At 43.5% G+C, this 25175-nt stretch overlaps 2 protein-coding genes across 2 annotated transcripts in view; one reads left to right on the forward strand and one right to left on the reverse strand.

The window, feature by feature from the left end:
* The first annotated feature begins 6778 nt into the window (after positions 1–6778).
* On the forward strand, positions 6779–8917 carry zgc:194312 (uncharacterized protein LOC794943 homolog). The gene is made up of 2 exons (XM_062515774.1): positions 6779–7968; positions 8431–8917. The coding sequence occupies exons 1-2, from the start codon at positions 6995–6997 to the stop codon at positions 8489–8491; spliced, it is 1035 nt and encodes a 344-aa protein (XP_062371758.1). The 5' UTR covers positions 6779–6994; the 3' UTR covers positions 8492–8917.
* Positions 8918–9751: 834 nt separating this feature from the next.
* acadvl (acyl-CoA dehydrogenase very long chain) overlaps positions 9752–25175 on the reverse strand; it is a 29185-nt gene continuing 13761 nt past the window's right edge. Inside the window, exons 11-20 of the mRNA XM_062515772.1 lie at positions 18395–18499; positions 17495–17581; positions 17085–17147; positions 14269–14370; positions 14077–14174; positions 13522–13594; positions 12624–12696; positions 12161–12233; positions 11745–11820; positions 9752–11583 (exon numbers count right to left, since the gene is read on the reverse strand). Coding sequence (XP_062371756.1) covers positions 11446–11583; positions 11745–11820; positions 12161–12233; positions 12624–12696; positions 13522–13594; positions 14077–14174; positions 14269–14370; positions 17085–17147; positions 17495–17581; positions 18395–18499 — 888 coding nt within the window. The 3' untranslated portion in view covers positions 9752–11445. The remainder of the gene's footprint in view (positions 11584–11744; positions 11821–12160; positions 12234–12623; positions 12697–13521; positions 13595–14076; positions 14175–14268; positions 14371–17084; positions 17148–17494; positions 17582–18394; positions 18500–25175) is intronic.

The raw sequence follows: 25175 nt of genomic DNA on the forward strand, positions 1-25175 counted from the left end.
TCATTTTGGGGAAGCCCCAAATACATTAATGCATTTATAGGCCTACTGTAGGCTATTATAACAAATTCACTAGGCCTATAGCAGTAGGCACCAAAAAATACAGTGCAGCACAATACAGTTTTCCCAACATCTTATGCAAAATCCAAGACCTCCAAGCGCATGCAAATCAGACACAACCACCTGCCTAGTGGTGTAGGCCCCCTGCCAGTACAGCTCTGACCTGTTAAACACAGACTTCACAAGACATCTGAAAGTTTCTTGTCATGCTGTGTCTGACACCAAGACATAGCAGCAGATCCTTTAAATCCTGCTGAAAGACTGAGCTGCCATCAGGAAATAGTGTCATGAAGGGATGTAAAGTGGTTTGCAACAATGCTGTTTAAGTGGTTTTAACTTAGTGTCCATATCAATGCCAGCACCAAAGGTTTCACAACATTGCTTGTGGTTCCAACACCTCCGCTAGCCTGCCTTGTCCCACAGTGCATCCTGGTGCCAACTCTAGTGAAACAACACACGCATACACAAGGCCATTCTTAAAAAAAAAAAAAAAAAAGGAAAAATCAAATCAAACCATAAATTGGTACTCTCTACTTCCTACTTCTGAATCCTGCACTCTCGGGCTGAACTTCCTCACTGACAAACTGTGCAATCCGTCAGAGTCAGAACCAGAGCTCTCAAGTCACGCCGGGTGACAATGAACCTCTGTGACTGGCACTGCAGACCGTGTTGAACAATGGCATGGCTGTGTGGTGCAGAAACAGCACTGCCAGGGACCCAGTAGGCCTACACACCAGCAGGGCACGGCTCCCTTCCACGCCTACAGGACATCTATACCGCAGGGCCTGCAGCATCATTAAAAATGCTAAGTCATCTCCAACACAGGCTTTTCAACCTCAAGCCACTCTGGAAGAAGGCGGTGCAGAGGTGTGGCTTGTAGTGCCTCTAAACTGGGGGACAGTTTTAATCCTCCGCCCTAGCTCAAATTTTTCCCCGCCCACGAACATTTGAAGCCTTCATTTGATGCCAAAATGACTGTAACTGTTTCTACTAACTGTTGTAACTGTAATCTATTAACGTTATGTGCTCTCAATATCTTGAGCAGATTCCATAGTGTAATCTAATCATTTTGCTTCTCCAGCTGCAGTGATTTTGTTGTAAACACATCCAACACTCAAGTAACATACAGTAGATGACTGCTACATTATGGCTCATCTGTCTATCATATAATGGCTAAACGATTCTATTGGCCCCAACACATCTCATTTGAGAAGAGACTTCTCAATGAAGTGACTCCAGACTGGATTTCCTTTCCCTGCGCGGTTGCTGCGCGGCAGACGTTTCTAGTGGGCTTTGCTCCGTTAAAAACAGAGTTCTACATTTTTGTCATGTCGTCGTGTACGTGTCTGGCGGGCGCCGGCCTTGGCCGATTGAGGAGTGTCTGACTAACCGATTGAGGAGCTGTAGGGGGAGCTCTGCAAAGAAACCTGCGAGCGAAAAATGAGAAAGCAGCAAAGAAATGGCCAAAACTGCATAGTTTGCCTTTACATTTTGTGGGCAGGATAACTCAAGCCCATGAGACAGGTCAAAATTCTACCATCAACCTTGTTTTTATATATAATAAAAGGCTTTTATGCCTTTTAATCTGACAGGACAGTAGAGAGAGACACAGGAAGTGAGTGGGAGAGAGAGTTGGGGTGGGATTTGGAAAGGACCACGAGGCGGGAATCGAACCCGGGTCACCAGCATGCGGTGCAGGTGCCCCAGCCAGTCGCGCCACAGCTGGGGCCACCATCCTCCTTGTGTCCTCGTCCCCAACCCTGAATCACAGCGCATGCACACCTGAGAACATGGGTAAGCGATCATACCTGTGCAAGCATCCCTTTGTGAAGAGAGACACTCATCATTGTCAACATTTATTACATGCTGCCATATTGTGCATGGCATTTCTTATGCTATAGTTAGTTGTTTTATATCAACTTGTGTTGTTCAGTTCTGATGGCAAAACTGAAATAATTGAATTGAATAGGATTAGTTTTGACTTGACTCTGACTTAAGACCAGCCTACCTTCCTCCATTGCAGACTGTGATGCACATGTTCTTATGAGGTCCTATCAAGGCCAGAGGGTTTCAGTGATTTGTGCTGCAGTTGGTCTTCTGTGGGGTCATGCCACCAGGGCCAGCCTTCCCTCGCCACACCCTTTGGGCTCCCATGATCCTGTTGCTGGTTCACCACAACAGTGCCTACATGTCAGACAGGGTCTGTGAAACAATAGCAAAACTAAGGGTGGGAATTGGCAAAAAAATTAAGATTCGATACTATTGCGATATTTGGGCCACAATTCGATAATATTGCGATTCTTAACATATTGCGATACACCAAGTATTGCAATTCGATTTTGCGATATATTGCTATTCATGTCTCTCATATTATTCTAAGTCATTACAAAAAATTAGGAAAATAACACTGTTCAACTCACTTTGCAATGGCATGGTGCATGTCAAGGTCCTTACTATTCACTTTTTGTTGAAAACCAAAATACACCCACCTTTTTCGATGTGAAAGTAGTGTAGAGTGTTGTGTATAACAGGTTGTGATTGTGAAGCCATTTTCATTTATTATTGCTGTTGAATGCACAATGAAGCACCACAACATGTGCCCCCCTTATAAGCGTAATAAGCTAATTTAATGTGATCAGAGTAAACCCTGAGTAAACTCGACTCAAATAAAAGTAAAATGGATAATTAAATTATATAATTAAGTATTGCGATACTTTGAGCTACAAGTATCGATTTAATTGTGTGCACAAAATATTGCGATACTGAACAGAATCGATTTTTTCCCCCACCACTAAGCAAAACTGGTTATTTCAGAGTTCCCACTCTAAGTCAGACTCTTCCTTGACTTTCCTGCACTTCACAGGTTTGTCTAGCCTCTTGCTACTCTTCTGGCTCTTGAAGAGAAGTTCATCAAGTATAATACTGCCCCCTAGTGATCGTATCGACTTGTACAGTGCTGTGAAAAAAGTTCATCCAACTAATTTTAATACAACACAAAGACAATGTGAAAAAACAGAATACAGAATACATGCATATTTCAAAATGACAATTTCAGTTACTGAAGGTGAAAAGTTATTCAAAATCTATATCACCCATGTAAAAAAGTAATTGTCTCTAACAACTGGTTGTGCCACCCTTGGCGGCAATAACAGCAACCAAATGTTGTTATGAGAAGCATCAACTGGCCTGGCCAGTGGCTCCCAGATGCCAAATCAGCAATAAAATATATTTTACAAAAGCACACAAAAACACAAAACAAGGAAGCAAACTAAAACACCCTGAGGAGACAACGGCGACATGACAGGCCATCAGCCAGCCAGCTGTAGATAAAAACAGAAACTATGTACTAACACAGGAAGAATACAAAGAAGAACTTGAATATCTTTAGATTGCAGCATCATGTGCTGCTTTTTGAGATCTTTGAGCCAATTTCACATTGACAGGTTCTATTTAAGTGATGCTCAGATTCAACGGGGTTGGCAGTTATCATACCTGGGTGTGTCTAGTAGGTGAAGTTGAAGCAAATTGTTGATTACATTTGGTCATTTGTATAAGGGAGCAATTACATTTTCATCATTACATGTTTTTCCATCAATAAATGAAATAATTTAAAAACTGGATTTTGTGTTTACTCTGGGTATCTTCAACATTAAAATTAGTTTGATTACCTGAAACATTTTAGTGTGACAAATGTGCAAACACAGAAGTAATCTGGAATTGGGGGCAAATACTTTTTCACAGCACTGTAACTGCTGTCTGAAATGTTCAGCAATACTAACGTAACACAAAGGTGTATTTAGCCTACAGCATAGCAAACAGTTTTTGTAGGATCTTTCACAGGATCAAACTTATTTTGATAGTCTATGGTCATGCGAAGAACAGAATAAACATAAACACACATGCCAGCTGGCTATATTGCACTATGTAGTTGTATTGCCTGAAACACCTTTTCAAAATTGGTCTGCACAGTAGACCACAACCCTGCCAATGCAAAAAGATACTTTTTTGCATGCTGGTTTACCCTTACAAATGATTGAAAGAAAGCTCTATTGTCTAGTCACTCACAATCCCTCTATGAGCAATGTCCTTTGGACTGATAAGACCAAACGGGAGCATTTTGGGAAATCACATCAGCTCTGTGTTCACACATCATAGGCTACCATATCATTTTTCAAAATATGGAGGAGGCGTGCTTATGTGTCGACAGTGCATTGCTGGATCTGGCCCAGCGAGCCTTGAATCAGCCATCTTTGTGCCTGGCCCTCATCACACCTGAAGTCCCATCCCCCTGAGTGCCATTGCCATCATCATCCCTATGACTACCATTACCTGCTGTGGTTCCCTGCCAGGATCCCCGGCCCACGCATCCCAGCGACCCATTACCCTCCAAAATGACTAATGGATTACTGATGAGCTATTTATTCCCTATACTGGACTGTTTGAACCTTCTGTTACTACAAATGACTTTACTCTACTGTAACTGACCCTAGGCAGATGGGTTGGGCCCTTGAGTCGTGGATCTGTCTGAGGTTTCTTCCTATATGTATCTCCAATTCTAGGGAGTTTTTCCTTGCCCCTGTTGCTCATGGGCTCTCTTTGAAGGTTTAACACTCTGTAAAGCGCCATGAGACATGTGTAATGTTTTGGCGCTCTATAAATAAAATTGAATTGAAATTGAATTGAATTGAATCAGAGCAGGGCACAAATAGCACAGATAGAGTCAGTTCAATTTGCAGGCCATGGGTTCTCCACCCACAACACAAAGCTAAAGGCACCCAAAAATGTCTAAAGAACAAACAGTGGACTATTCTGTGAGCCCAGAACTAAACCCCATTACACATCCCTGAGAAGAGCTAGAACAGTCTGCGGATGGAGGATTCAGAGCTATGTGTTTGTTGATCGCCTCTAAAGGTTGTGTAACACACTGATAGATAAAGTATACCATCATTTTACCATCATCATTTTGTTCATGCCATTTTCATTTATTTTTTAATTGAATAATATTATGCTGAATGAAATAGATCATACATAGATAGATGTCATAGATAATAAAATAGATAACGATCAATGCAGATCACTTTTGTATCGTTCAAAAAATGTCAGATTCCTTTTCACATTCTTTTTTGTGGAAGGCTACCAACAAGAGCAATAAAACTGCACAGAGAGGAAAGTAATCGCAGTATCTAATTGGTACTATTCACTTCCTACTTTAGAGCCATTATGTTACGTCCACTAATACCACAGTACAGGACACTGCAGGTTTCTCCACTATCCTCATTTACGAGTTATCGATTCTGATTGAGCCTATAATCTGTAAGTGCATATTAGTCTGCAGATGTCAGCCATACACATTTCCACATGGTTTATTGCGCTTTCAATGCCCTCATTTGCTTTTTAAAAAAGGCATTAGTGACTTAGGCCCGTATTGGAATATATACGGCAATGTCACTTCTGTTCCGGAAAATTTTAGCTCACTCAATTTAAATAACATTAACAAAGCTGTGGGGCCAATTAGTGAGTGACACTCACGGAAGGAAGATGGACATCGTCATTCTCTAGAGAGACGAATTTACTTCTCAGCTTTCCACAAACTTATTCATATTACTTGGGATGCCAAGTGCAGTTGTGACATCTGTGTCTACTGCTCCTACAACAACAGTGCAGCTGACTTTCGATTAAATGGTGATTACAGATGCATGACCAAATGACTTACAGTACCAATTCATGGCCTTGTAATATGGGATTGACAATTCTTTGGTCACCTGTCACAAGACAAGCTTGCTTATTGGACTGCATAACCTCTATGGCAATGCTGGCTATATGATTATGCCAAGTACAGAATAGAATACCCTTCTAAATGAAGAGGAAAAACTCAAAACATGTGCCTTTAAATATCTAGTGTAGTGTTCAGCAGAAATATGGTATAGCCTATGCTGTGTAACTTGTGCTTGCCAATATTTAGCAAAATAGTACTATTCTGTGAACATAACTCATAACTACTGTATGTCAAACATCATAATGTCAGGCTATTATACAGTCAGTAGTAAAAGTCATGTATATCTAGGCTATAATACATTCCACATAAACACACACAACTGTGTGTGCTGAACAAATACAGCCATTTACACCAGTAAATTAATCATGGCAAATATTATTTAAACAAGGTAAGGTTGTATCAATACTTTTCAATAAGACCTATGAAATGCTTGATGAAAATGTCACACTCCAGTTTAAAATTATTCTTGATGAACACCAGGGTGCACTACCACGCCTCAAAAATAATTACCCTTCAGTAAATTAAGTATGCATAGGTCTACATGTATGATATGATGATAAAAATGTACACATGCATGCACGTGCATAATGATATATGAGGCTTCATATTGTAGGCTATGTGATAGGCCTACAAATGCATAGATGATGAACTAGGCTACATGCCAGCGCATACACATACACAACACAATTGTAAATAGAGCAAAAGTGTATCCTACTCAGCATAAGACAATACTTATTCTTAATGCAACTATTAGATTGAGCTCATGTGTATGATCCCTGCTAATATTTAAGTTAAAAAAAAAAAAGATACATTGAGCAAGACGATCTTAGCCTACTTATCGTGTCATCGGCATCACCTCCATCTCATCCTCTGTTGATCACGTGTGTGAGAGAGTGTATAGGGGAAATACAGAACGATAGAGGGGTAGGGCTGTTTTAAGTCATTTCCTTCAACAACCGTTGAAGAACCAAGAGTATGCGTTTGGACCCCGTGGCCCTGTGACATCGAGGCACCTCAATTTAATTACCGAAGTTTGAAATAGGAAGATTTGTTTTAAGAGGGGGAAACTACTCGTCTGATTTGTTTGGGAGCTTGGCATGAATAGACGCGTATTTGGGGAAATGTGTGGACTTCATATCTGGTGCCATTTCATCAGCGAAGATGGAGGCTAACACGCCAAATTTCAACAATGACCGGTATGTGAGCTATAATGGCACGATGAACGAGACGAAAGCCAACGACTACATATATGTTCGTGTCTGTGTGTCAGCAGCAGCCTTCATTATTTTGGCTTGCTTCAACATTGTCATCAACTGTATCATCCTACGCGCGGAGAGACTGCGGAATCATGCGCGCTTCGTACTGGTGTTCCACCTGTTACTTTCTGCGCTCATCTATTTCGCCGTGTGTTGGGGATTCAATCTGCAGATTTACCTGAAAGCTCAACTAAAGGCATCCACGTGCGCCACACTGATAACTGTACTGACCACAAGTGCGTCCAATATCCTCCTCACCTTGACGGTGATGGCAGTGGACCGGTACTGGGCGATATGTTTTCCTTTGCGATATAGCAACTTGTGTACACGGAAATGGCCCTGGCTTCTGGGACTTCTTACCTGGGCCCTTGCATCCATAATACCCCTTAGTCTTTTCCCATGGACAGAGAGAGGGGACTCGAATAGACTCTGTGGAAGAGAAGATCTGAAAAAAGGAGAACTACAAAAAATATTATTGATCACCGTATGTTTCGTCATTATTCTCTACAGTTACGTCAAGATTGGTCTTGAGGGGCGCCGGTTAGGCGTGTTAAACCGGCACAATAAGATCGGCTGCAGGACTATTGCTTGGCACGGGCTTCAGCTCGCTGTCTATATCCTTCCAAACTTCATTAACTATCTCCTGTACATTTTGAAAAAGTATGAGCACATTCACGAGGACGCAAAAGACTTGTTTGCAGTGGTGAACTTCGCGTTCTTCAGTATAGCGCAATGCATTGCGCCAATTGTATACGGACTGCGCAAAGAGGAGATTGTGGAGCAGTTGAACCAAGACGGGTTGTGCTTCTCCTGTCCGCTTAAAACTGTTGTGGAGTGGACTGTTCGTCTGACAGAACCCAATCATCATTCCCACTCACGGTATGTGATTTTCATTTTACACAATAGCCTACTTTTGCAGAGGCTATTCATTGACTGGTTTGTGCACATTCAACCTTTTACATTGTTCATGGTCCAGCATGTATTCTGATTTTTTTCACAACATAAGCTGGTGTCTACATTAACATTCAATGTAGGCTACTAGGCTACCATTTCTTGTACATATATTTTATTTGTAAAAATCAATGTTTTAGTTCAAATTACATTTTTTAAAACAGGAGGATGTAGGCTATTATTTCTGATGACGTTTGAATGATTTATTTTTGCTTTTTTTTTTTTTTTTTTTGGCGTAAAGACGACCAAACGTGGTCTAGCCTACTTAATAGTATTTCCCCAATGCTTGTGGTTAGTCTTCAAGGGGAAATTTCTAAGTAAAATAAGCTAAAGCGATAATCTCAGGGGATGTCCTGTATTTAATTCAGATGTCATTTCTCATTTCTACAGGGAGAGACGACTCACGTCTCAAACTCTGCTCTCACTAGAACCCCTTCGTCCCCCTGTGTGAACGACTACAGACAAACATCCTGCAAGAATGTTTAGAGACCTGTTATTTGTTATTACATGAGAGACATGTGTTACTCATGGGCTCTCTCTCTGAATGTTTAACACTCTGTAAAGCGCCATGAGACGTGTAATGTTTTGGTGCTGACATAGCCTAAGTGAAATTAAATTGAAAATTGAAAATATGACATCCGATCAAACAGCTGATCATATCAGTGATCAGACTCAGAGGGGGGGCTTAAACTGTGAATATGTGTGAATATGGAAAATGCATCACTATGTGGTACGATGTATAAACCATAGCCTTTTAATTTATTATCATTATTTCAATGTGAGCCATTGAGAACCTGTCTGACTAGATTTCTCTAGTTCTGTTGTTTATCTGTAACCAAACATATTATGTGGTTATTAAAAGCAAGGTGTTATTCTGTATAGTTCTCACGGTACTTTTTTTTTTTTTTTTTCCCGGTGCAGTGTTGAAAATAATGAGTCAGTAGACCTGCAGTCATTTAATAACATGCCAAGAAAATTCAGAAATAAATGTCAGTTCAATTCATAAATAAATAAATATCTGAATTCAAAATTATGGTCGAGATTAAAATATTCAAGGGCTGACCCAATACATATTTTTTTATATCCAGTTTATTATTAGGCCTAATTATTATTATCATTATTATTAATCATGCAAACAATGAACAGAGTATAGCCCAGCAACAATTTATCTGAACTTAAATGAATTAACTCATCAAAATGGTGAGTTCAATGTTTAATCTAATCAATGTTTTCACAATGCTTGTGAAGAGACTATATTTGTAATATTGTTTATTATCTTTATTATTATTATTGTTATTATTATTATTATTATTAAATAATAATAATAATAATAAATGCAAGAGTATTCAAACTACAAAGCTGATTAGACGGATCCTGAGCCTTTCAACATGCATGATTAAATCATGTTAAATAGTGTTTGCTGCAGTTCTGTGAAGCTGAAATGTTACTGCATGCTTTCCTGCATAATAAACATCTGTGGAAAACATCACGCTGCAGATCTATGTATAACCCATTTGTTTGTTTGTTTGTTTAGTTTGAACTATACAGTATATCTGCCTACATCAACTGCCACGTTATGGCATGTCATCAATTCATTGCTAGGCTGATGCACCAGGTGTTGGGATAGATTCATCTGTAAATCTGGTGCTGACATTTGGTGAAAACTCAAACAAACTCAAAACCCACACAAAAGAAAATGTATATCCACACATAGTCTTCTTTCATATATTTCAGTAATTTCTATTTCATCATTACAACCAAACAAGGGCAAAATATTGACGGTGTAGACAAATTGGTACTGTTCTCAGTCAGAATTCCTACCCTTAACTGTTGCCGGTCATGACCATCTGAGAGTATGTTTACAAAGCCGTTGAATAAGTAAACAGGTATGGGACTATTTAGGCTATTTAGACAGAAATAGCCACACTTTCATTGAGAAGTGATACATTTGGGCAAAGTTATAGAGGATATATAAATGTATAATAAATTAAATAAGTAAAATTTTAGACGCATAGCACATTAAATATGACACACAAAATGATAGGATACAGTGCAAATGAATTAGCATGTGGACTTTTTGGCTAACTTTTACATGGTTGTATACATAGACATATATCTATGGTTGTATACCTATACAATCCTCAGAATTGTACACTTTATTGAGTCACTATTGGTGAAACAATGCTAAAGGACAAAAAAATAAATAAATCTGTTTTAGCACAGTTTTTCAGCTTGTAAAAACTAGGCCTAAACTATAGTCCTCAGACTATTCTACCAGCATGGCAGAGTTGAAAAGTTGCTGCGACAACCACATTGAAACCTTGACTGTGTATATATGTAGATGTGATAGGGTAGGAAGTTGGCCATTACACATGGCAAAAACCTATTCCAAACAACATTCAAAAGCAACACCTGGTAAATGTTGGAGAGGGAAAGTCTGCTGAAATGTTACTGACCATTACAAAAAGTGAGTTACTGTATATGGTAACCATGTGGTGGAGTTAATGAGGGGCCAACAATATTGACCCATGTGAGTACCAAACAGTAAAGACCATAATAGTGTCCCCTGGTGAGGGACTGTAGCTAACGACATGACTGATTATAGGAAACTCAAACTCAGACATGGGTATGGGAAGGAGCTGGACTGGGTGAATGTATGTGACCCCCGCTGAGCAGTATTTAGAAACACTTGCCTCTTGAACTGTGCAAAAAAAAAAAAAAAAACACCGCCGGTCTTTCAACATTTATCATCTTTGCTTATCAACCATCCGGCTGTTATGATGAAATTCAATGGTCTCCCCTTCCTTTTAATTTGCGATGAAGTGAATGTGAACCTATTACAACAGTCTTACTGTTCTTTACTTATTCAAATCATTTCAAGTGCTTTGTTGTGTCTCTTTTGGGGAACGTCAATAGGAAGTACTTAACGTTTGCTTTACCACACCATCCAAAACACGGTGATCGTTATTTAGCTAGTTAGTCAGATAACACTTTCTGGTGTTCAGCTGCTCGACTGAGGAACAAGGCACTCAAGGGTGTTATTGAACGATATTTTTAACAAGGGACTTGCCTTATCTGCTCTTTTCACGTTAAATAGTATCATGACCACCTAGTTCCTCTTCAAAACATTGGCATTGTAACTGCCCCAAAAGTGCTTAGCCAGTATACACTTTGTGCACATTGTGCGCTAGCATCAAGCTCTTTGTTTTTCCTCCATGAGAACATAAAACAGTAATGCACTTGTATGGTAATGCACAGTTAAGCATATATATTACGCATTCATCCAGATTGACGTGAATGAGATGGGAAAGAATATGAAGATCGGTGTGAAGTGTGTGAGTGGATGATGAAGTGGATGAGGGGAGGAGGGGGAGGAGGGGATGGATGGAGGGGATGGATGGAGCCTTAGAAACCCAGGGGGTGAGGGGTGACCACCCCTCCGGTTTCCACCACGGCCTTGGAGATGGCTCGCATGTTCTTGAAGATCTGCTTGGAGTTGCTCGACTTCAGGAAGTGGATGTCGTGCATGATGCGATCGTGAGCCTACCGGAGGAGAGGAGGAGCACAGCGGAGGGTGAAAAAACAAGGAGGACACACGAGGAGGCGCGGCAGCGGAATGAACTACAGAGTTAAGTCACGATGACAGATATGAAATGAGAGTGAAAAGGCAAACAAAAAAAAAAGGGTGAGGATTGCACTCTCACCTCCAAGCACCAGGTCTCACAGAGCATCTTCTCGTGCTGGGCAGATGAGTGCCCCTGCTCCAGGGAGCGGGAAGCCCTGTGGAAGTCAGAGAGATACATGAGTCTTCAGCAGCATCGGCCACTCGATGTTGTGTTCAGAATAAACTTCAATTGAAAGCTTATTTTTTAATGATCATAAAAGGCAACATCCATAGTACCACAGGACAGTTTATGATGTGAACCGGACAGCAGTCAATGTCATACTATAGTATATGTGGTCATATAATTTACTTTAAAGACAAAAAACTGCCTTTAATTTAGACAGACTTTGTGTGCAAGTAGGTGTGTTAGTGTGTGTGTGTGTGTGTGTGTGTGTGTGTGTGTGTGTGTGTGTGTGCTTGTGTATGTATGGTTACATGCGCCTGCATGTAGATTACCTTGATAAGACCACCACCATGGCGTACAGGTCAATGGCACAGTCCGCCACTCTCTTCAACACAAACTGCTCATCTTGGATGCAAAAGAGGAGAAAGTGAGAGGCAATCATGTGGTTAGCCATGACACCACATGACTCATCTGAGACACAGGCCTGAGTGTCACCACAAGACTAGAACACTACTTGGCACAGCAAGGTCCATCGGTACGCAGGCGTGCGCATGTGTGTATTTGTGTTTGTTTGTGTGTGTGTGTGTGTGTGTGTGTGTGTGTGTGTGTGTGTGTGTGTGTGTGTGTGTGTGTGTGTGTGTGTGTGTGTGTGTGTGTGTGTGTGTGTGTGTGTGTGTGTGTGTGTGTGTGTGTGTGTGTGTGTGTGTGTGTGTGTGCGTGCGTGTGTGTGTGTGTGTGTGTATGTGTGTGTGTCTTGTGTGTGTGTTCTCTGGCAGGACATGCTTGGGTTCTTACCGATGATCCTCTTGCCATGTTTGAGAAGCAGCTCCTCAACAACAGTGCCAAACTGCTCAATGGCTTTCACGGTCTACGTAAGAAAAAATTGAAATGGAATTGAAATCAAATAAATGAACCGAAACAGCTCAATTGGGGCAGCGCATGGGAGAGCCGTTCCACAAGTACAGACATATTTAAAGGTGAACTGTAAAGGAGCTACCTTATGCGTAAGAATAGCCACGAGTTTAAAACAGGTATTATAGTCCAAATTCTTCAAAAAATTGGAGGGCGAGAGCTTGCCCCTCACCTCCCACCCCCATCCAGACACAAGGCTCTCACAGGTTGCCAGATAAATTCAATCCCACGTGAACCATAAGACGAATCTACAAGGAGCTGTGACAGGCAATCTAGCTCGCATGGATGTGTTAGCGGAAAGGGTTGGTTACCAAAACTAAACCCGTTATCCCTGCTGGGATCTAACAGGTCAAAACACAACTCAAACGTGAACAGAATTTGCCAGCTGCAAATTCAATTTAGAATTGTGGCACCAGTATTGAAATCTAACATGTTTCCTTGATCTCTGATGATTTACAAAGGCAATTTTACAATTTATCACAATAAATCCCTTTCATACGGCATCTTAAAAAACAATAATATCAAGTATAGCTTGACTGAGCCTGAGCCTCTCAAAGCAGAGCCTGGCATAGATTGTGATGTGCCATAAAGCTGAAATTGCCTTGGCAGGGGAACGGTCAAGTTTTCTAACTTCCTGATCTGAGTGGATTGGGTGTTGCAGTTCCCCAAAATGGACGATGAAAATAAATAAATAACTAAATAAATATCAGTTGTGGAACTCCTCTATAAACCTTGTTTATCTCACAATGGCAGCCATGAACGACCATGAACGACTGCTCACCAAATCTCCGCTGTGAGCCAAGTCGGGGTGGACTGTTCCCTGGAGAGTCAGCCCCGTTCCCATCCCTGCCTTCCTGTAGAGGGAATAGTGGGATGAGTTCAGACATAAGTGCTCTCTGTAAGCACTCGTAATGTAGCCGCAAACATCCTAATAGCCTACATGCTGAGCGTTGAGTGGAGTGAAAGTGTCTGAATGGGAACATCTAAACAAAATAAAACAGCAACAAGATGACTAACAGAGAAAGACAATAGGCCCTAATTTCACTGAGGCGCAACTGGCAAGGGGTATTGCATCGAGTATCGAGCGGCCCGCTGCACGTGAACCGAGTGGGTGAGCGCAGTGCACAAAGGTTTCCTTCCACAGAGAAGCTTTAGCTTTCAGCTTTGGCTTTGACTTGCAAACTTCGCTCTGGGCTTTGCTCTTTTTAGAGCAACGAGTGGGAAGAAGCGGAGGAACAATTAGCAATAGCTGTAATGCTTTGATGTGAAGAGGTGTCAAAGTGTAGGATTCCGCTCAGACACGCTGCGAGCGCGAGAGCGCTGTGAGCATCCTCACCGCTTTGCCCTCTTGGTAACTTCGCCTGTCAGCACGCCAAGGTTCCCAAAGGGGTTCTTCAGCGCTTTCTGCAAACTCTTCAGCTGGTTACCGGCATTCTGTCCAAAAAGAAATCAAGCGTTACTACATACTATCCACAATGCTGACAGGGCCTGTTTGCCAATCTTGGAATGCGGGAATAACTGGCAATACCTGGAAACCGTTGAGGGCCACAAAGAGCCGCAGGATGTCATTAGTACCCTCAAAGATCCGGAAAATTCTCAGGTCCCTCATGACTCTTTCCACACCCGCATCCTGTACAGGCAGATAGACACCGACATGTCATCATTTCACTAATCCTTGACAGACTGTGTGTATAACACTTACAGTACGACTTCTTATAACTTCTGATACTTCTCATTGTAATACACTTGCCACGCCATGGTTGGAATAACTGCTGATCTCAACATCCGTGGACTACGCAACTATGGAGATCCTCTCCTTAGTAGTATAGATGTGTAATGGCCGGAAAGAGTCATTTACTTTAACAAATCGAAGCCGCCAACGAAGGCATTTTGCTGTAAATGCGTGTTCCAGTGTTACTTAAAACTGCATCTGTTAACGTCGTTTTGGTCCCCATGAAAGTTTATGATCGAATTTGATTAAATATGTTCCTACAGTAGATCGGAGCGGTCCTTTAACTTCCTGGCCAAAGCATACATGTTCAACTTCATGGTAGGTAAAAACTCCTCTATTTGTGCACCCGGAAATCATACGGATGTGTTTTTAAACATACATTACACAAAAAACAGAGGGAAAATAACAACAAACAAACAAATAAACACAGGGGTCCCATGCACACACCCACCCACCCACACACACACACACACACACACACACAGAGTGAGAGAGAGACAGAGAGAGACAGAGAGAGAGAGAGAGAGAGAGAGAGACAGAGAGAGGGAGAGAGAGAGAGACACACAGAAGAGGAAGTCGCTGCACTACGAGACAGGGGCATCTTTTTCACATCTGAAAATAAATGCGCTGACTCATTTGGCCTCTGGTGCTCACTTCTTCATTGCTGGGGCCATTGATGGGAACTCGGCTGAGAGTGAGGTTTTGATGTGTGGGCCTTTCTGTGCTGCCTGCACGGCCCTCGCAAGGAGCCTGGCGGGGGATGCGCATGGTGTGCTTACACAGAAGAAGCCCGTCGCAAAATGTTATTTTCATGTGAACTGTCATGCAAGACTAGCACAAAAACCGACCAGCGCTTGCTCTTAATCTCTGCACACCATCTTGCAGTGCTGGGCTCACAAAGCCTATTAGTCTTACAGGCAGGTATTCTTCATTAATACGACAGACTGACAACAACAACATCATCAACAACATCCTGTTGATAATTTAATGTGCATACTGTTGCTCTTCTTCAGACTGCTTTTACATCTTATATTTGACATTTTCTTAGCACAGATGTGTATATCCTCCCTTCAATTTTATGCTTCATTAATTAATTAATCATCGTAAATATCATTATGCATCTTAATAAAGTTTATTTTATTAAACTAGTAAAGTCTTACTCTTCTGTCCCTAAAATCACAAGGGGGAGAATAGGAATAAAATCTATATGGCTTATGTATTTTTTGTTTCAAATTTTAACATGAGGTTATTTTGCTGCCTTTGGCAGCATTTTGAATTGCTAAATGTGTTTACCACATTGTGAATTTTAATCAGTACATCTTGCTAGCCCAGCTCCTTAACCACCGCGCTACCACCGCCCTGGTGGTTTTCAAGTGCACTATTTTGCAGGGTCACAACCCGATACTATCACCTCCATCCTCTAACAGATAAACAATCATGATCAACCTCCAGCGATTTAGCGAGCCCTATGGTGGGTTTTGAAACAGTGTTTCCTCACTTCCTCCACGATGCCAGGCTTTTTATGGAAATATGACTGTGTGGTCAGTCACTTTCTCAACATAGCATGTCATTTTGAAAGAAGTCAAGTCAGCAGCTACAGACCTAGCCATAAATTGTAAATGGGTCTTTTGCGATTCATTACGCTTGTCTGTTCTGTAGTTCATGTGCTTGTCTTAACTTAAGTCCTAAAACAAGATAGATGTTTTTTCTTTTTTTTTTAAAGTATATTTTGGGGCTTTTTGCCTTCATTCATAGGAAAATTAAAAATGCCAGGAAGTGAGTGGGAGAGGGAGAGATGGGGTGGACTCGGGAAACGACTGTGGGTTGGGTTTGAACCCGGGGTCCCGTGGGTGCTTGGAAATACTGAACGGACGCTGCAGCTGCTTGTGCCACAGCGCCCAGCAGCACAGGGCTGAACAATGGCTGATATCATCAGTGCAGTGCAAAACAAAACCAGCGTTTTTGTAGCCATGAAATCTAGACGCCCCTACGGGGCAGTCTAGCAGCTCTCCGTTTGACTTGGGAGCTGGGCTCAGGCAGAAACCACCGAACCAATCACATCGTGTATAGAGTCGGTGGGCGGGCTTAAAGCAACACTAAAGAGTTTTTCATACCTTAAAATAATATTTCCAAAACCATCAACTCGTAACAGGGTGAACGGCACTTCTGCTTTCACTTCGCGGCCCTCTATTGGCTATAACCGCACTATGTAACTTTACCAGATCGGGAAGTGTATCTGTAGTTCGATGAAATGAGACATCAGAAACTACAAATTTTACTTGCTTCGATGTCACAATACATCATACTTTTATAAAATCATAGAACATACATTTTTTTGTTGAATAAACAAATAGCAAGCATGCGACAGAGGAAAGTGTTGCTTTAACATAATGATGACTGACATGCGACCAGATGTTGCGACCATTTGCGACCTATTGAAAACAAGAAGATGATTTGTTTAGCGCTATCCTATTGCGTGGAGAGGGAATTTGAAAGACAACTGTTTATCCCACCCTTCCGATTGAGCCCTGCCTACGGTGAGTTCCGGTAGCTGGTCAGACTGGTGTTTTTGGGCACCAGTTGTGTAATACCATGAAGAGTTGATCACCCACCTTCATGAAGCCCATTCCTCCCATGATCTGAATACACTCGTCAGTCACAATCCAAGCAGCCTCCTGCAACACACACACACACACACACACACACACACACACACACACACATGCACAAACATGAGGAACGGCAATCACATCAGACATGAGACAATTCCTTAAAAAGACTTTCACCAGTTAGTGCTAAATGACCAGTTTGTTGCCTATTTGGCTCTCTATAACTCTACTGTACTCTTCTGCCCCTAAGCTCACAGAGTGACAAAAGGGGCAGAACACAGCAAATTATGGCTTAAGTACTTTTTGTTTTAAAATTTTAACATGAGGCTCTTTTTTTTGCTGCAGCCAAACCAAACACATGACTATTTCAAAGTGCCCAGTGGCAAAAACTACAGAAGTAGTCAGTCACTTACAGAGGCAAAGATCTTGCTGATGGCTGCCTCAATCTGAAAGTCGGCTGCACCACTGTCCATGTTACCGCTGATCATGTAGGCCATAGACTGTAAGAGCCCCACACGCACGCACACACACACACACGCACATTCACAGGCAATTAAATAACAGAAAGAGAGAAGAAATAAGTCAGTTTGAACCACTACCTTACTGTGGTAAGTAAATGTAACCAAAGGCATAACATCATGATGTGACAGCATTCAATGTAAGATTTGCCAATTCTTTTCCATCTCGCTCTATAAGTTTTTATGTTGCAAACCACAACCTCTGACAATATATCAAAACCTACACATATGTTTTCATTTCTCTACATTTGCTAGAATGGTTCCTGTAAACACAAACATTCAAAGCTAATAAGACTAACAGCAAACACCCAACCAACATTTTCCCACTAAAAACAGTTGCAATCAGTTGAAAAGATGGCCAGTGATTAACACAGATTGAAAGGCAGGAACAGAGCCAGTCCAGATATGACCTGTACTGACACAGGATCAAAATGACTCATATGGCCCAGGATCCATCACTATCTGCTAAGTGTGTGTGTGTGTGTGTGTGTGTGTGTGTGTGTGTGTGTGTGTGTGTGTGTGTGTGTGTGTGTGTGTGTGTGTGTATGTGTATGTGTATGTGTACGTGTGTGTGGATCAAACACTATCTGCTCAGTGTGTGTGTGTATGTGTGTGTGTGTGTGTGTGGCCCAGGATCAAATACTATCTGCTCAGTGTGTGTGTGTGTGTGTGTGTGTGTGTGTGTGTACTGTACGTGTGTGTGTGTGTGTGTGTGTGTGGTCCAGGATCAAACCCTATCTGCTCAGTGTGTGTGTGTGTGTGTGTGTGTGTGTCATCCTGGACACGCCCTCTGACCTCTGTCACATATTGCATCATGGCCATGCGTGCCACTTTCTCCTGGATGGCGCCGTAGTTGTGGATCTTGCTGCCGAACTGCGTGCGGTTGGCAGCATGGTCCACCTGATGAGAGATTCACACAGAGAGGAGACGGATGAAATTCAACCAGAAGCGCAAAAACAAACGCACACACACACAGTATGGCACATAAATCCAATCCATACATATACACATACATTTGTTCATTTAGCAGGCACTGTGGTCCAAAGTGACTCACACCATATTAGAAGGGATTACACTGTCCCCGGCGCAAAATTCTCAAGGGAACAACGGTGGAACCTGGGAATTGAACCCACTACTTTCAGGCTAATGCACGCTAGCCCAGCTCCTTAACCACTACATGATCACTACCCACATACAGAAATAAAGACACAGAGATGCATGGAAACGGACCAATAGGCACAGATATGTACAGCAGATCATACAGTAGGTGACGACTGATTGGCAACCAACCAACAATGGCCAACGGAGACAAGTCAGTCTCTCTCACTCACTCACTCACTCACAGTTACAGAGGCACAGGTAACAGGATGGAACATTCTCACAATGGGTTGAAAGAGACTTGGCTACAGGCCTATATTTCCTGGCCTGTGAGCATGTGCCTGGTTTCAGAGCCTGGTGACCCAGATGCATAATAGCAGGGGGCGGTGGGGAACTAAACAACGACAGTCAGTCATCTAGGGCTAGTTATGACTAGACACCGAGCATGGCCAGATATAAAGAACAACGAGCAGTTTCAATTTCATTGAATTTAATGTTTTGAACCATTTAATGATAAAGTGATGATATAGGCTTCCATTTTGTATAATTTTTATTGCACAAGGTTTAGGAGTGAAATCAATCAATTGTTTTTAAAATATTGGTCCAATTCAATATCGATTTGTAAAATCTACTGAATGATCATCGTCTGGAAAAACTGTGGTATTTTGTATCTCATTCCAATCAAAATGATATTCAATCAGAATCTGATGTCATCGTATTGAATCAAAGCGTTAACCATATTTGAATCAAATCAGGGTATCGGTGACAATACCCTACTGACTGTCCTCATTGTGGGTCCCCTGAACCACTGACAGCGACATCAAATTCAGTCCTTAATGACTGTAGCCAGTGGAACGACACCAATTGCTCTTTCCATTCGCCCACTGCTGTTGGCAAGTCAATGGAACCTTTGCGGATAGCACGGCAGAATACTGGTATCTCTCAAACCACACACGATTACAGCACACAACTAAGTCTCAACCTCAAGGCACGAACTGGTAGTTTTCCACTATTTGCAAGGCCACTCATGTTCATGAACATGCTCATGCCACACACAGTTACTGTGCCAATGTCAGCCTAGTTTCAAAAACTTCAAAATTGCCTAGATACACAGACAGACAGACAAACAATCGCAAACTCAATTGACAAATGCAAGTGATCTTACTGTATTTCCCATAAATACCCTTCTAGGGTATTGGCACTCATTCATTTCCTTAGAAATGAAAGCAAATCAGCATCTTCAGGTCGCATGGGCAAACACACACACACACACACACACACACACAGCAACCCTCTACTCTGCAAACCCAAATGTGAGTTCAAAGGTGCAGAGAAATACCCCCTGAGAAAAAAACCCTCAGAGTTTGACTTCTTAAGAAGAGGACAGTATGAACAGAGGCCACACCACAGAGCACACAAAGGAAGATTCTGTAGACTGGCAAACTGACAGACTGACTGAGTGGGAAATGAATGTGGGGAGAGAGTGGTTGTATGTATTTACATAAAACAAGAACAAAGAAACTAATAATTAATCCTCTATTTATACTGTAATATAGCTAGAATTGCTGTCCCTCACTATATTATGGGTACAGTCTGTGTTGGTCAGATGATCAGTGAGAGTGTGATTGAGTGAAAAAGAGTGTATTTACACAGATACAGTATCTTCACTTTATTTGGTGCACATTTGGCATATTTTGATCCAAAACTTCATTTTTTTGTTCATGGTGTCATGTATACACATTGTATATCTCAGTAGTTGGGTTTGAGTGAGGCAAAAAAGCAACAGAGAGCTGGTGAAAAACAGGGCCCAGTGAAAGGTGAAAAGGGATTGAAAGCAGAAACTAAAACACCATACCATAAATCTATGTAATTTTTACTCATGAACAACATCCATAAATATTTCAATAATTACATTACAGTTTTATACTTTAAAAAGTATAAAACTGGCCCCTGTGATACAATATGCAAGTTAATGTAGTGTGATCTAAATTTGGGAAGTCAGAATTAAGAATAATTCAAGAATTTACATTTAGTCATTTAGCTGATGCTTTTATCCTAAATGACTTGAAAAGGGAACAATCAAGGTACGGTGCAACTAGGACAAGGTACTGTTCGACTAGGACAAGGTACGGTGCAACTAGGACAAGGTACTATTCGACAAGGACAAGGTACTGTTCGACTAGGACAAGGCATGGTGCAACTAGGACAAGGTACTATTCGACAAGGACAAGGTACTGTTTGACTAGGACAAGGTATGGTGAAACTAGGACAAGGTACTATTCGACAAGGACAAGGTACTGTTTGACTAGGACAAGGTATGGTGCAACTAGGACAAGGTACTATTCGACAAGGACAAGGTACTGTTTGACTAGGAAAAGGTATGGTGAAACTAGGACAAGGTACTTGTAACAAAGGGCTGATCACGCCTAGTGCATGCTTCCAAACCAGCCAATCAGAGAGCACGCTGCCCTCTGGGACTTCAGAACGACAGCCTCATTAAGACAGTGAAGAGAAGTTCTGGAGAAAGCTAGCGTTAACTATGATTGTGTGTTTAGATAATTAGCTGTTATATAGTGTTTCAATGTATATTTCTTACTTTGTGTGCGTTCAGAAACAAAACCACATACACACCACACACACACACCCCATACACACATACACACCACACACACACACCCCATACACACCACACACTACACACACCACACACTACACACACATACAGACAATCATTTTATTCTTCAATAAACCTGTTGGAAGAAAATCTTGGTGTGCACATTCTGACCGATGCCCCTCAGCGGCCACAGCTTTAAGAGTGAACTCAAGTAATAGTTAATGTTCATCAAAACATTTGGAGGCCCCAGCGAGGATTTTATTGTGACCACTGAGGATTCACCCAAGATGTTCCAAGAGAGAACAACTCAGCACCCTCCTGGTGCTCGTCCCCGACAAACGACTCACCAACCAGCCTGGATGGATGACTATGCAGTCTCCTTCCCACCAAAACCACGGGCTGCCTACGTTCCCCAGCATGCAGAGTACCCCTCTGAGCAACAGCGCCCCTACCACAGCATGGATGGAGCTACAGAGAGATATGCCAGGATGACACCTCTCACTCCCCCTGCATTAGATGAGGACTTGGGGGCTACACATGGAGCGGACACCAAGTACCTGCGCCTACCAAACACGACTGGCCCCCTGTATCAGAGCACACCCTTTTCACTCCCGCGTGAGCCCACCTCACAAGCCACGCTGGAGGTCCTCGATGCACTGAATCAACTACGGGAGGATAATCAGAAGATGCAGCGACAGATGATGGACCTACACAGGCGACTTGATGAAGGAGCCACGCAGCCAGTTCCACCATCACGAATGCAGTCTCTTCTCCACCCTCCACAACCCCAATGGCCACGTCCCATACAGCAGGATGACAGTTCGGAACCGTTCCCCCTGCCGCCGCCGCCGCCACCTCCACTGACCAGTGGACACGTGTTGCCTACAGACACTGGACTCTGGCCACCGCCACCACCTCCTGTAATAGATAGCAATGCATACGTGCCCCAGCAACCACCCATGGCGCCGGACCTGGTAACAGAGCTTACCGGACTACTGCGGGACCTGAAGACCAAACAGGTGCCACCTCCCCAATGCCCAAGCCCCGTGTACCGTGGTCCGAAGCCCACAATTCCAGTATTCTCCAAAGGGGACCCGAGGGAGTTCGCAAGACTCAAGGTGGCCCTGGACAATCTGCTGCCAGTCGACTCATCAGAGCGCTTCAAGTACCAGATCCTGGTCGACCACCTTAAGTATGAAGGGGCCCTCCTCATCGCCGATTCATACACAAACTCTCCACAGCCCTATACAGATACGATGGCCAGTCTGATAGAGCACTATGGACAGCCACACCAGCTATCACTTAGGAGGATTGCAGAGCTGATGGAAGCCCCAAGTATTGCACGTGGCGACACCAATGGATTCAAGCAGTTTGCACTGAAAGTGAGAGCGCTGGTAGGCATGTTAGATCAGCTAGGGGACAGTGGACAGACAGAGCTCAGCTGCGGTTCCCATGTGACAAGGCTCCTGTCAAAGCTGCCTCAAGACATGCGGGCAGAGTTCAAGAGGTTCCTGTACCCCATGCGCATCACCGTCCCAAGCCTCCTACACTTCTCCGACTGGCTCAATTACGAGCTGAAAATTCAGGAGACTGTATACGAGTCATTGCATAGAGAGGACAAGAGCAACTCTGGGCCCAAGACAGAGCGACGGCGTGAAGGCAAAGGGGTAAAGAACACTAGCATTCTGCATACGACAGATCAGTCTGAGAACACTCAAGCCATAACCAAGACAGTCGCCACTGCCAAGCCACCAGAGAAGACCGCGTATTGCCCCTATTGCAACCACAACCAGCACTTCCTCAACCAGTGTGCAAACTTTGCACAGCTCACAGTGGACCAAAGAACTGCTTGGATCAAGACTAACAAGGCATGCTGGCGATGTGCCCGCCGGCACCAAGCAGCTCAATGTCGTCTCAAAGTGTTGTGTGAAGAGTGCAAGGGAAGACATCTTCGAGTGTTGCACGAGGTGAATGCTAAGCCTGCGGAGAACACATCTTGCCTCGTCAGCACAACTAATGAAATCCTGTACCTAGACAGGCGGGCAGGGTGCAGCCAGGTTCTGCTCAAAGTGAGCAAAGTGCTGCTGCGGAATAGAGCCCACACCCTGGAGACATACGCAATCCTTGATGATGGGTCGGAGCGGACCATACTCCTGCCCGCAGCAGCCCAAAGTCTCAAGCTCACCGGTGAGACCGAAGACCTGGCACTTCGGACTGTCCGGCAGGATGTCCGAGTGCTACGTGGTACAGCGGTGTCATTTTCCATCTCCCCAGTGGATCAGCCACAGAAGTCATTCAAGATCAATAGGGCTTTTACAGCTGATCAGCTGGGATTGGCGGAGCACACATACCCCGTCAAAGCACTTCAGAGGAAGCACAAGCACTTAAGAGACATTCCTCTCAAGGCGCTGAACCGAGTACGTCCTCTGCTGTTAATCGGGTCTGATTACCCCCACCTCATCACACCAGTGGAGCAAGTGCGTCTGGGTCCCCCGGGAGCACCTGCAGCGGTGAAGACAAGGCTGGGCTGGGCGCTACAAGGGCCAATGAAGCAGATTAAGCAGCAGGCTTCAGCACAGCAGTGTCTCCACATCTCCCTTTCACCCACTGCTGAGCTCCATCAGAGTGTTGAGAGACTGTGGCAATTAGATGTACTCCCCTACAGGAGTGAGAAGCTCGTCACACGCTCTAGACAGGATCAGGATGCCATCCACCTGTTAGAAGCAAAGACTACGCGCGTCAGTGTTGATGGTATTCAACGCTATGCCACCCCTCTCCTTAGGGTGAAGAACATGCCACAGCTCAAGGCACCGAAGGAGGCCGTGTTAGCCAATCTCCGAAGTACTGAGAGGCGTCTGCTTAGAGACCCAAAGCGAGCAGCGGCCTACTGTGCAGAGATTGACAAGCTGGAGAAGGCCGGCTATGCGGTGAAGGTTGCAGAAGAGGAGCTGAGAGATGCAGCTGAATCCTGGTTCATCCCGCATCACATGGTAAGCCATAACGGAAAGAACAGGATAGTCTTTAACTGCTCTTATGTGTACAAGGGATACAACTTGAATGAGCTGTTGTTACCTGGCCCCACCCTCAGTTCAAGTCTGTTGGGCGTTCTCCTGCGCTTCAGAGAACACACAGTCGCTGTAAGCAGCGATATCAAGGGCATGTTTCATCAGGTGAGGCTGCTCCCTGAGGACAAGCCCTTGCTACGATTCCTATGGCGCAACCTGAAGACAGAAGAATCACCCAATGTCTACATATGGCAAGTTCTGCCATTTGGCACAACATGTAGCCCCTGTTGTGCCAGCTTTGCCTTGCAGAAGCACGTGTTTGACCACAGCCAGCCGGATGAGGATGTCCGCCTGTCCACAGAGCGTTCATTCTATGTGGATAACTGCCTGCAGAGCCTCGGCTCTGTAGAAGAAGCCCGGCGTCTGGTGGACAAGCTCACAGCACTGCTGGCAACCGGTGGATTTGAACTGCGCCAGTGGGCCAGTAACCTCCCGGATGTCATCAGCCACCTACCGATAGAAGCTAGGTCCGAGAGCAGTGAGCTGTGGCTTAACGAGTCCAGCACTGACCCACAAGAGCTGACCTTGGGGCTCCGCTGGCACTGCAGCTCAGACACCTTGGGCTACAAGTACCGGATGCTGGACAGGCCCGTGCCCACCATGCGGAACATTTACAGCGTCCTGGCCCGCTTGTATGACCCACTAGGCTACATTGCCCCTTTCACAACACGGGCCAAAGTCTTAGTGCAGCATTTGTGGGACAAACAGCGAGAGTGGGATGACCCGTCACTCCCAGATGACGTCCTGCTGCCCTGGCTGAGCTGGGAAGAGGAGTTACAGCACCTATCCCAAATATCAC

The sequence above is a fragment of the Sardina pilchardus genome, chromosome 16 (genome assembly GCF_963854185.1).
Source record: "Sardina pilchardus chromosome 16, fSarPil1.1, whole genome shotgun sequence".
Lineage (NCBI taxonomy): Eukaryota > Metazoa > Chordata > Actinopteri > Clupeiformes > Clupeidae > Sardina > Sardina pilchardus.